This window comes from Vulpes lagopus, chromosome 18 (assembly GCF_018345385.1).
Source record: "Vulpes lagopus strain Blue_001 chromosome 18, ASM1834538v1, whole genome shotgun sequence".
NCBI classification, from domain to species: Eukaryota; Metazoa; Chordata; class Mammalia; order Carnivora; family Canidae; genus Vulpes; species Vulpes lagopus.
This window is the reverse complement of record NC_054841.1, coordinates 25,012,549-25,024,882: the sequence shown is the minus strand read 5'-3', so window position 1 is coordinate 25,024,882 and position 12,334 is coordinate 25,012,549. Positions and strand designations below refer to the sequence as shown.

Here is a 12,334-nt window from a genome sequence, read left to right as displayed (position 1 = left end):
GACCAGACCTATTAAGTTAGGCTCTCATGTGTTTGGAGGGATCAGCTGGCCTTAGCTGGTACAACTCTTCTCTTCTCCATGTGGTCTCATCCTACCGCAGATGAGTCTGGATTTGGTTTCATCGCTGGGTGAAAGAGATGCTCAGAACTGGCACTCTGTTATTTCTATCACATTACATTGGTCAAAGCCAGTCAGAGGGCCTGGCCAGGTTCAGGGTATAGGGAAATAGATGCTACTTCTGATACGTTGCAAAGGTTGTGGCAGCAGAGAGGCCATTATTGGAGATATTCGATGTAACATCAACATATTGACACGTGTATAAATAGGGGTAGGATAGGAATTTAAAATGGTTCCCTATGAGGTGGGGTAAGTAGGGACAGGAGCAAGGAAAATTTCTTTTTATATCATACTGATTTCTGAACCATATAAATATATGCTTATACATGCAGAAAAGAAAGTCATCCATTTTTGCCTCTGCCCCCAAAGAAAATTATGTTTAAAACTTCCCAATTGTTTCTTAGGATTCTGAGTTGTTGTTGTTGTTGTTTTTAAGAAATAGATATAATGGCTTCCTTGGTCATCATGTTTGGAATGAGCAGTAATCCTGTGCATCTGAAAGATCTATATTCATCTCATTTTTCTCAGTGATGTTAAGAAGCAATGACTATATCTTATTCTACTGGATGCTTAGCATAGATAAAGATCTGAAGGGCCAAATAAAATTATTAATTTTAATAGATTTTTAATTCAATTCAAGTAAACATGGAGAGTTTGTTTATCTACTGTGTACTGATCATTATTATATATATTATGATACCCTTCACTGTAACTTTGTGTTTGAAGTGATGAGAGAATCACTTTCGTACAAAACAGGTAATGATAAAGCATTTTTCACATCAAGTTCATTTTTTACCTAAACATGCTTTCTCACGCAGTCCTGGGAGTTTCTATTCTTTCCAGCTGTCTGGGAAGTCCTTCTCCTGACATAATCGCATTTTTCTTACCTCATATTTATACATAACTCTTCTATTTTTTTTGTTCTATTTTCAGTCTCCAAAAATATTTTTTCAAACTTTACAAGCAGCTTATAAAGATTTGTAAATGCCTTCATTTGTGGGCAATTTAGCATATAAGATTCTTCTCAAGTAATATTTGTCTGGAATTTGTGTTTATGTTCAGTATTACTTCTCTTAGGGGTACAGAAAAGTTCCAGTCTTTAGTTTCGTGTCTGATTCTTCAAATTCTATGTGGGAAGGAAAAACATTGTTGTCACACAGAGAGCTGCTTATTGTGTTCTGTTTTCGTGACATACATAGCATATTGCATGATGTAGAAGTAAGGTCATTTATTCAGACATACTTTTCCATGTTTGCTCCTCCTCTCTAGCTCAAATTGTTTGGCTTTACAGGGTTAGGTGTTAAAGCCATTCAGTGATCTTGGAAATGCATGTGATCATGTGTTTGGATTTTAATTTTTAAGCCATTTATATATCCTTGTCTTCAAAATATCTAAAGCAAAAGTCATAGAGTGACTAAATTATCCATTACTTTAAATCTTAAAATATGTGTTTAGAATCAGTTGAACCTTTATAACAAAACTAAGGTTTATTTTGAGTTTCTAGGACTGAAGACTTTAATTCTCTTTGATAAGAGAACCACCACCAAGTAGTGGTGTTTATGACCTCAAAGTCCCACTTGAAAGGAATTTCTTCTCTTTGAAGTGTATCTACAGTTGAAAAGAGTTGAAAAGAGTTCAGGGTATGTGGTTCTTTCTATGAATTCCGCTAGAATATAAAACATGAGTATGCATTCCATGAAAATTCAGAAATGAAGTCACTGTAACAGTGATGACATAAAGACATGGCACAGTCACCAAACAGAGGGTGAAAATGCCTTCTTGTAATGTACCCCTTATTCACCATCTGAGCAGCTGCTGGCTTTGTCAGGTTATAAGCCACTTGGATATATATCTCACACCACCACTTGGTCTTCATGATACCCAGCCTCCAGCAAAAATACCATCTTACATTGGACTTGGTGATTTTACAGCTATTAATTCTTGAATCATTCCATGTAATACTGCCGAAGTTAGATGGATTAACTGTTAATAGTATACCCATTTTCTTTGGAAGGATGTTAATATTAAGTCAGACATGGTCACATGGCTAGTTAGATGGTAAATACAGAACTTGGCACTAGGCTTCTTATTTTCTAATCATTTCTCTTTTCTGAGTGAGTATGTTCTTTAACCTAGCAACTAGTCTAAGCATCATTTCTTACCCTTACATCTTTCCTACCTGGTCAGTCTTATTCTCTATCATTTTATATTTGTTAAAAATGACCTAGAAAGGTGAAATGATTTGATAAAAGACTTATCATTTAAAACAGAATGAGAATTCATATTAAATTTATCAGTCTCCATACACATGCCTTTTCTACTAGACGATGTTACTGAAACATGAGGAATAACAACAGTAGTGTTGCAGGTTTGTGAGTAGTGATGCGAACAAGAGATACGGGTGGCTTTAGTCTGTAAAACAGTACTCTTGAGGGCTGGGTTTTGCCAGTATCTAAGCTTTCAGTTGGTATATAACTCAGTGTTCTGCAGTTGAGCTCAGACTCTTCTCTGTTTTTCATTCTGCCAAGTGCTGAATGTTAAAACACATCTTGTTGTTAAGTCTTCCTCAGGCCTTTGGCGCCCTTGCTGTAAAGGCAGGTGGTCTGAAGAAAGGCTCCCTCTAGGTTGTTGCACACTATACACAACACATTATAGTGCGAGACAACTGTCAGTTCCTTCCTTCCCTTCTCCCTCCACCCTCCAGAAAGCTAGGCCCCAGATGGAAGAGCTGGAAACGTGTCAACCATTCTCTGAAGGGCATTGAGAAAAATACTGTCAACAAGAAAAAGGCAAACGCAGTAGCTCATTAGTCCACTAATCAGACAGGACGACCATCAATTTCACAAAGAAAATGTCCTGGACTGAGAGAGGGGAAGAGCTGGCAGTGTTGCCCTCATCGCTCTCAAAAGAGAGCTGCACATTTTCATTAGTAACTTGAGGACATTACTTTCTTGATGGGTTTTATGGATTCATTATATCATTTCCCAAAATATACCACCTCAGACTGAAGGATAAAAATAATATTTGGTGATACTGTCCTCATTAGAACATGCTCGAGAAGAGCGAATATGTACCTTGTTGCCAGTGTCATGAATGTATTTTGTCTACAGCTATGATTTAACAGTTCATTTGAATCTTTGGTACATCCATTTCTGGTGCTTTGAATTCACCATTATTGGAGAATAGATATATAATACTTCAGTGTAAAGGTTGGAGTTACTCAGAGGAAAATAGTTCAATTTAAAGATGATTATGGTAACCCTGGCCCTGTTATTAACCAAGTACATAGCATGTTCTCTTTAATGGGGAAAAATAACTGTGAAGATAATAGAATTATTACTCCTTGTATGAAGTCCTGTTGATATTAACTCAGGTTTTTTTTTTTCCCTAAAGCCCAGTGTGGGGGCCTGAACTCATGACCCTGAGATCAAGACCTGAGCTGGGGGCGGGGTGGGGGGGAAGACCTGAGCTGAGTTTAAGAGTTGGACACTTAACCAATTCAGCCACACAGGTGCCCCAGTCCAGACATATTATTAATGTCATTAAGTTTAATTTATCAAATTTCTCTTTCTGGAATTTGTAGTCTATTGTAATCAAACAGCTACTTAGGGAATAGCCTGTGCCTAGTTTAGATTCAGCTCTCCTTTTCATCTTTTGGGATATTATACATCATAAATGACATTTACATGACTGATGTCAGAGATGTTGATTCCATCTCTTTTTTTCTACTTTAGCTTTATATATAAAAAATAGTACTTCATCATTTGTAGTAATTTATGTATAACTGATTGTTTTTGTTTCCTGCCATGCAGTTGGTTCCTACTAGTCTAGATAGTCCCACATTTGTTTTTTTCCACTTAATAATTTGATTGATTTATAAAGTTAAGTCAAAAAAGAATGCAGTTGAGATAAGCTGAATTTGTAACCTGGTTTCGTCCTTTCTCAGCCACCATCGTCAATGTTAACTTAGAGGTCCTGTTACCCCTTGACTTTTCTGGCTTGTTTTAGTTTCCTATGATTGCCTTAACAAAGTTCCACAAATTGGGTGGCTTAAGACAGCAATGATATTTCACTGTTCAGGAGGCCAGAAGACCAAAATCAAGGTATAAGTAGGGTCGATTCCTCCTTGGGATCTCTGAGGAAGAATCTAGTCCATAGCCGTCTCCCAGCTTCTGGTGGTTGACAATAGTCCTAGGCATTGCTTGGCTTATAGCTGCATCACTCTGGTCTCTGCCATTAGCGTCCTAGTGAATTCTCATTATGCAACTATGTCTTCTTCATGTAGTCTTCTCTTCTTGTGAGGGTATTCATATTGAACTTAAAACCGACCTACATAATCCAGGATGATCTTCTCTCAAGATCCTTAACTACATCTTTATTTTTTTTTTAAATTTTTTTTAACTTATGATAGGCACACAGTGAGAGAGAGGCAGAGACATAGGCAGAGGGAGAAGCAGGCTTCATGCACTGGGAGCCCGACATGGGATTCGATCCCGGGATCTCCAGGATCGTGCCCTGGACCAAAGGCAGGCGCCAAACCGCTGCGCCACCCAGGGATCCCCCTTAACTACATCTTTAAAGACCCTTTTTCCACATAAGCAATTACTCACAGTTGAAGGGATTAATAAGTACAGTAGTCCCCCACCCCTACTCCTTATCTGTAGGGGATACATTCTACAACTTCTGTGGATAAGTGAAACTGCAGATAGTACCAAGCTATATATATATATATAATATTTTTTCCTGTACATACTGTAATAAAACTTAAATTATAAATTAGGTATAGTAAAAGATTAACAACAGTAATAATGGAACAGTTATAACAATATACAGTAATAAAAATTATGTGACTGTGGTCTCTCTCTCTCCACAGTATCTTATTGTACCATACTTACCCTTCTTTCTGTGATGATGTGAGATAATAAATGCCTATGTGATGAGGTGAAGGACATAGGCATTTTGACCTAGAGTTAGGCCACTATTGACCTTCTCACTATAGATCAGAAAGAGACTCATTTTTTTTCCAGACCATAGTTGACCACAGGTAATTGAAACTGTGGAAAGTAAAGCTAGCTAAGGGGAAGTATGGTAGATATCTTTTGGGGGCCAGTGTTCAGCATGTTGAAATCGGCGTCTTCTTCACTTTTCAGTCCTCTAGGAAAATATGTTTGTATTTCAAGTTATTGTCATGATTTTTATTATCTTATAGAAGACTCTGACCTCCATTACTTTTATTCTCTATAGTTGGTCCTGAGAAAAGAGTGCCAGCAATGCCTGGGTCGCCTGTGGAAGTGAAGATACAGTCAAGATCCTCACCTCCTACCATGCCACCCCTGCCACCAATAAATCCTGGAGGACCCAGGCCAGTGTCATTTACTCCTACAGCATGTGAGACCTCTTCATTTTCTTGGGTTTGTGGTTCAGACTGACATTTAGTTATAAACGACTGACTTGCTATTAAGTCTTTGCATATATTATTCAATTTTCAAAATAGCTGTTAAAATATTATATGTATATATATTCACACACAGAGATATGTACATATACATATATACACACATATATCTTACTTTTATTAATTACTTTTGCCCTCTGAGAATAGTACTTAGCTAATTTAGGCATTTGAAAATTTAGTGGTCTAAATATTTTGTTTTCATACTGTGGCTGGTAAGTAGCTATTTTAATTTCTTGGCTCTAAAATGAATTTAAATTATTATTTTGGCAGGTGCCTTCGTGGCTCAGTTAGTTAAGCATCTGACTCTTGATCTTGAGGTGGTGAGTTTGGGCCCTGCATTGGGCCCAGCATGGAGCTTTACCTTTAAAATAAAACAAATTTAAAAAAATAAATAAATAAAAATAAAATAAAATACAAAACAAATTATTATATTGATTTATAAGCGTCAAAGTAAATTTCATATAATTACCATAATTACCAAACTATTTCTGAAAGTATGCTAGGACTATCATGGAGTGGGTCTTTTTTTTTTTTTTTTTTTTAAAGAGAGGGGAATAGCAGAGGGAGAGAGAGAGAATATTAAGCAGGCTCCACACCTACCTAGCACATGGCTCGGTCTTAAGACCCTGAGATCATGACCTGAGCTAAAATCAAGAATTGGAGGTTTAACTGACTGAGCCACCCAGGCGCCCCAGTAAGGCTCTTTATGAAAGAGAATGAGTATTGTGTTAGGTTTTCTGGGGCTACCACAACTAAATACCACAGACTGAGTGGCTTAAACAACAGAAATTTATTTTTTCACAGTTCTAAAGCATAGAAGTCCAAGATCAAGGTGTAAGCAGGTTTGGTTTCTTCTGAGACCTCTTTCCTTGGCTTGCAGATAGCCAGCCTTCCTGCTGTGTCCTCCCATGTCCTTGCCTCTGTGCTTATGTATACCAGCTGTCCTTTCCTTTTCTCATAAGGACAGTAGTTCTATTAGATTAGGGACTACCCACATGATCTCACTTAACCTTCAAAGGCTCTATCTCCAAATACATTCACATTCTGAGGTACCGGGGATTAGGATTACAACATAGGAATTTGTGCGGGACATAAGTCAGTCCATAAGAATCACATTAGCTAATAAGTATATAATAGATGTTCAGCCTTACTAGTTACCAAGGAAATGCAAACTAAAACCCAATGGGATACCTTATATACCTACAAGAATGTTCAAAATGGAAAAGAATCCCAAGTTTGGTGGGCATGTGTGGAGTTACCTGAACACTCCATACATTGTTTGAGTATGAGAAAATTGGTAATATTTACTAAAGTTGAATTTTCAGAAACCCTCTAACTCCACAGTCAGTCGTATGTAACAGACTGACTTAAACAGACAGACAGGGATCCCTGGGTGGTGCAGCGGTTTGGCGCCTGCCTTTGGCCCAGGGCGCGATCCTGGAGACCCGGGATCGAATCCCACATCAGGCTCCCGGTGCATGGAGCCTGCTTCTCCCTCTGCCTGTGTCTCTGCCTCTCTCTCTCTCTCTGTGACTATCATAAATAAATAAAAAATTAAAAAAAAAAAAAACAGACAAAAATCAGAAAAAAACCTAATGTAAAATCTAAACATACATACATACAAGTCTAGATTTTAATCTTAGTTTTTCTGCCATTCTGTGCCCATGATATATACCTCCAGTACATGTTGACTCTCTTACAGATATTTCTGTGCCCATGATATACCTCCAGTACATGTTGACTCTCTTACAGATATTTTATCTTGTAAAACAGAACACGCTTGCTATTTGTGGAGTGCCCACAGTGCGTCAGAGCACTGTGCTAGGTGCCATATGCATTTTCTTATTTAAATATCATTACATAAGTTTACACAACTATCTTTACTCAAACATTTGTGGTTTTCATTTTTATTATTTTAAAAGGTAAGAGAAGAGTCTAGAAAGTACAGCTTTACAGAAGGTTTGATTATCATTATATTTCCAAAACATTTGATATTGAATGAGTGGTAGCTGCAGCAGTCTGAGCCAGAGTGAATGAAATGAAGTTTTATATCCTTTTAAAAATTCTATTTCTGGGACGCCTGGGTGGCTCAGCGATTGAGTGTCTACCTGCGGCCCAGGGTGTGATCCTGGAGGCCCGGGATCAAGTTCCATGTCGGGCTCCCTTTATGGAGCCTGTTTCTCCCTCTGCCTGTGTCTCTGCCTCTCTCTCTCTCTCTCTCTCTCTCTCTCTCTCATGGATGAATACATAAAATATTTTTTTTAAAAGTGCTTCTTTTTTTTTTTTTTTTTAATTTTTATTTATTTATGATAGTCACAGAGAGACACAGGCAGAGGGAGAAGCAGGCTCCATGCACCAGGAGCCCGACGTGGGATTCGATCCCGGGTCTCCAGGATCGTGCCCTGGGCCAAAGGCAGGCGCCAAACTGCTGCGCCACCCAGGGATCCCAAAAAGTGCTTCTTAATACAGGTGATATCCAAGGATAAATAGGATGAGGAAAAGTTTGCCAGATCACGTTTGCATCAGGGTTAGTCAAAAAGTAGGGACAGTATGGCTGACTGAATATGACTGGCTTGGAGGAAGAAGAGGGAAGTGAAAGATTTTTCATGGTTAATGTCTTGGCATTGAGCCCAATATAAGTAAATGTCAGTTTTCTAAGTTAAGTAAAGATTAAATAATTGCACTCTCTAAATTTGTTATAAGAGCTGATTTAGGGATCCCTGGGTGGCGCAGCGGTTTGGCGCCTTCCTTTGGCCCAGGGCGCGATCCTGGAGACCCGGGATCAAATCCCACATCGGGCTCCCGGTGCATGGAGCCTGCTTCTCCCTCTGCCTGTGTCTCTGCCTCTCTCTCTCTCTCTCTCTCTCTCTCTCTCTCTCTGTGACTATCATAAATTAAAAAAAAAAAAAAAATTAAAAAAAAAGAGCTGATTTAAACTGTTTTTATTTTTACTTTTTAAATATTTTATTTATTTATTCATGAGAGAGAGGCAGAGACACAGGCAGAGGGAGAAGCAGGCTACCTACAGGGAGCCCGATGTGGGACTCGATCCCAGGACTCCAGGATCACTCTCTGAGCCAAAGGCAAATGCTCAACCACTGAGCCACCCCGGCGTCTGCTTATAAACTTTAAATATGTGTTTTACAAAATTCCAAGTGAATAAGCGATAGTTAATTCAAATAAGAAGAAATTAACAAAGATCCATGTGTTTTGCACCTAAACAGAATCTTTCATTTTGGCTTTCTTATAGTAAGCAATGGCATCAACCATTCTCCTCCTACCCTGAATGGTGCCCCATCACCGCCACAGAGATTCAGCAATGGTCCTGCCTCTTCCACATCATCTGCACTAACAAATCAACAATTGCCAGCCACTTGTGGTGCTCGGCAGCTCAGCAAATTGAAACGCTTCCTTACCACTCTGCAACAGTTCGGCAATGACATCTCACCTGAGATTGGGGAGAAGGTGCGGACTCTTGTTCTAGCACTGGTGGTAAGTACAACATCACTGTCCACAGCTACTTGAATGTGTGGCTCAGAACTCAAGCCAGCAAACCTGTAACAACATGGCAAAATCTAGAGACTAATACCGTTTTTATATAACTTGTATTTCACTTACGGATAACAATGTTTATTAAAGAAACAAATATAGAATGTTTTACCTTATTGTTTCTTATGGTGTTGATATAATTCCAGTAAGCAGCTTTGAATTTCTCTAAACACTGAGGTAGTTTTTTTATTCCTCTGGAGTGATTAAGGGGTCAGGCAGGGCTGGACTGGGACCACCCTGGGGAGCCAGGCCGCACATCAGACCATAAGAGGCTTCAGGGCTGGGCTGGGGAGCTCAGGGCTGAGATCTACAGGGCAGGAGTCCAGCCCGGCTCCTGTAAGTGAAGCAACCACTCAGGCAATAATGGCCTGGAAAGATAACACTAGTGGGGGAGGAAATCTGAAGTGGAGAGCTGATGTAAAAGGGCCTAGATGAAAACAGCGTTGGGAAGGATAAAAGGGGGCTGATAGTATTTCATGGAGACAAAGGAATGTAACAGAGGACAAAGAAGCAAGGCAAGCTGTTAAAGAATACACAGCAAGCACAGCTCTGGGTCCTTGTTGGCAACTTCTCATGTAGGCCCTACTTATTGCCCCACACAGCAATCTTTAGAAACAGAGGGCCTGGGAGGAAGCAGCTAGCAGACATCTTCTTTAAGCCCTCAAAGTGAGCCATGAAGTCCTTCAGATTTGGGAATGCCTCCAAGCACTTGGATTCGAATATATGCAGTACATCAAGGATGTTATAAACCAGGTACTCAGGGAGCACCTCCAGGTACTCAGGCTTCAGTTTCTCAAAATCAGGGCTGTAGCAGATCCTGGCAAAGTATAGGCAGGTATCCATAACCTCATTCTCCAAAATGTCCAGGAAATCTTTTCCTCTTCCATCTTCCCACATAGGTTGAAGAACTGCTACTTTAAAAGACTTCTCAGGGGATCCCTGGGTGGCTCAGCGGTTTAGGACCTGCCTTCGGCCCAGGGCGCGATCCTGGAGTCCCGGGATCGAGTCTTGTGTCGGGCTCCTACATGGAGCCTGCTTCTCCTCTGCCTGTGTCTCTGCCTCTCTCTCTCTCTCTCTCTTTCTCTCGCTATGTATATCATGAATAAATAAATAAAATCTTAAAAAAAAATTAAATACATAAAAAAAGACTGAGAAGTCTTTTTTTTCCTTAATTTTTTTTTCTTAAAGATTTTATTTATTTATTCATGAGAGACAGAGAGGCAGAGACACAGGCAGACGGAGAAGCAGTCTCCATGCAGGGATCCCAACATGGGACTCGATACCGGGTCTCCAGGATCATGCCTTGGTCCGAATGCAGTTGCTAAACTGCTGAGCCACCCAGGCTGCCTGACTTCTCAGTCTTAGCGTTGAATAAAAAACTTTCATAAAAGGCAAAATATAATAAATGACTTTTCCTCATTTCAGATTCAATCCCTTTTGTATTTTAGAGTTGTCAGTTATTCATTTTCATTGCTATATAATCTTTTCTTGTAGGAATATACTACAATTTATACTTTTTGCTCTCGATAGACTTTTGAGTTGTTTGCATTTTGAAGCAGTCAGAGCACCCCAATTCTACCCCCAGGTTTTTGAGATTTCTTAAATGAATTCATAGGACTTGGCATACAGTTGTGCTCACAAGTAGAATTTATTACAGAAGCATAAGGTTACACAGCTGGATCTTAAAGGAAAGAGATACTGTTGGAATCTAGATGAATCCATCTGCAGGCTTCCTTATGCTCTTTCTCTCATGAATGGTCACACTGAGCTCATTCTTTCACCAGCAATGAAAATGCAACAATATATGTGTGATGGTTTTGCTTAGGGAAGCCTTTGAGAGACTTAGCACCCAAGGTCTTTACTAGAGTCTGGCTACATTGGCATGTTTGCCAGCACCTACTGAAATTTCAGATTCCTAGAAGGGAAAGTCAGTGTTTATTGTTTGCAAAAACAGGTTAGGCACAGTGAGATACTTTACCAGTTAGGAAGTTTTTTATTTTTGCTTTGGTGGGAAAATGGTGTTTTTTGGTCAAATTTTGTACTATTAGATCTAGACTAATTAAATTGGCCTTTTATATGTCAAAATGAGTTTGAACATAATTGGAAGCAAAATAGACCTCAGAATGTCATACCAATTCTAGCAGGATTAAGTGAAGTCTATGTTTGAATGTAACTTAAAAGTAAAAGAAAAAAATGACAGACCTCATTTGCCAAAAAAAAGTTTATCTTTTGGGATGCCTGAGTAGCTCAAGGGCTGAGCGTCTGCCATCGACTCGGCATGATCCCAGAGTCCCGGGATTGAGTCCCATATCGGGCTCCTTGCATGGAGCCTGCTTTTCCTGTCTCCGCCTCTCTCTCTGCCTCTTTCTGTGTCTCTCATGAATAAATAAAATCTTAAAAAAAAAAGTTAATCTTTTTTTAGTATAGAATTATTTATATGTAGACGTACCCAATTATCCAATTATCTACTCTATTTTTTTTTTTAAGATTTTATTTATTTTTCATTAGAGAGAGACACACACACACACAGAGGCAGAGACATAGGCAGAGGGAGAACCAGGCTCCATGCAGGAAGCCTGATGCGGGACTCAATCTCAGGACCCCAGGATCACGCCGTGGGCTGAAGGCAGGCCTTAAACCACTGAGCCATCCAGGGTTTCCCCCCAATTATCTCCTTTAAATGGCCATGCTTGGGTTAATTTTTTTCCCCCAATGATGTCATTAGTAGAGGGTAAAAATACAGAAAACAAAATTTACCAACTTAGGGATCCTGGGTGGCTCAGCGGCTTGGTGCCTGCCTTCCGCCCAGGGGGTAATCCTTGGGTCCTGTGATCAAGTCCTCCATTGGGCTCCCTGTGTGGAGCCTGTTTCTCCCTTTGCCTGTGTCTCTGCCTGTCTCTCTCTCTTTCTCTCCCTGTGTGTCTCTCATGAATAAATGAATAAAATCTTTAAAATAATATTTTTAAAAATGATATATTAAAAGCAGCAATGAACTCAACAGTAGAATGGAGAGGAAAAACAACAGGAAAAATGACCTATTCTGAACAACAGGGAGAAAGTGACTTAAAAAATCAAAAGAACCTCAGAGACCTAAAGGAACATAACAGAAGATCTGAGTCACAGTGGGACAGAAGTATGGAGCTGAAATAATGACTGAATTTGCCCAAATTTGACAAAAGACCTAAATCTGCAGATTCAAAAACGCAACATAGA

General features: G+C 39.4%; 1 protein-coding gene across 2 annotated transcripts in view; it reads left to right on the top strand.

Annotated features, from left to right (window-relative positions):
- CBFA2T2 (CBFA2/RUNX1 partner transcriptional co-repressor 2) overlaps positions 1-12,334 on the top strand; it is a 145,639-nt gene that overhangs the window by 101,335 nt on the left and 31,970 nt on the right. For both annotated transcript variants that reach the window (XM_041732927.1, XM_041732926.1), the window contains exons 2-3: positions 5,362-5,505; positions 8,823-9,064. In XM_041732927.1, the coding sequence (XP_041588861.1) occupies positions 5,362-5,505; positions 8,823-9,064 (386 nt within the window). The remainder of the gene's footprint in view (positions 1-5,361; positions 5,506-8,822; positions 9,065-12,334) is intronic.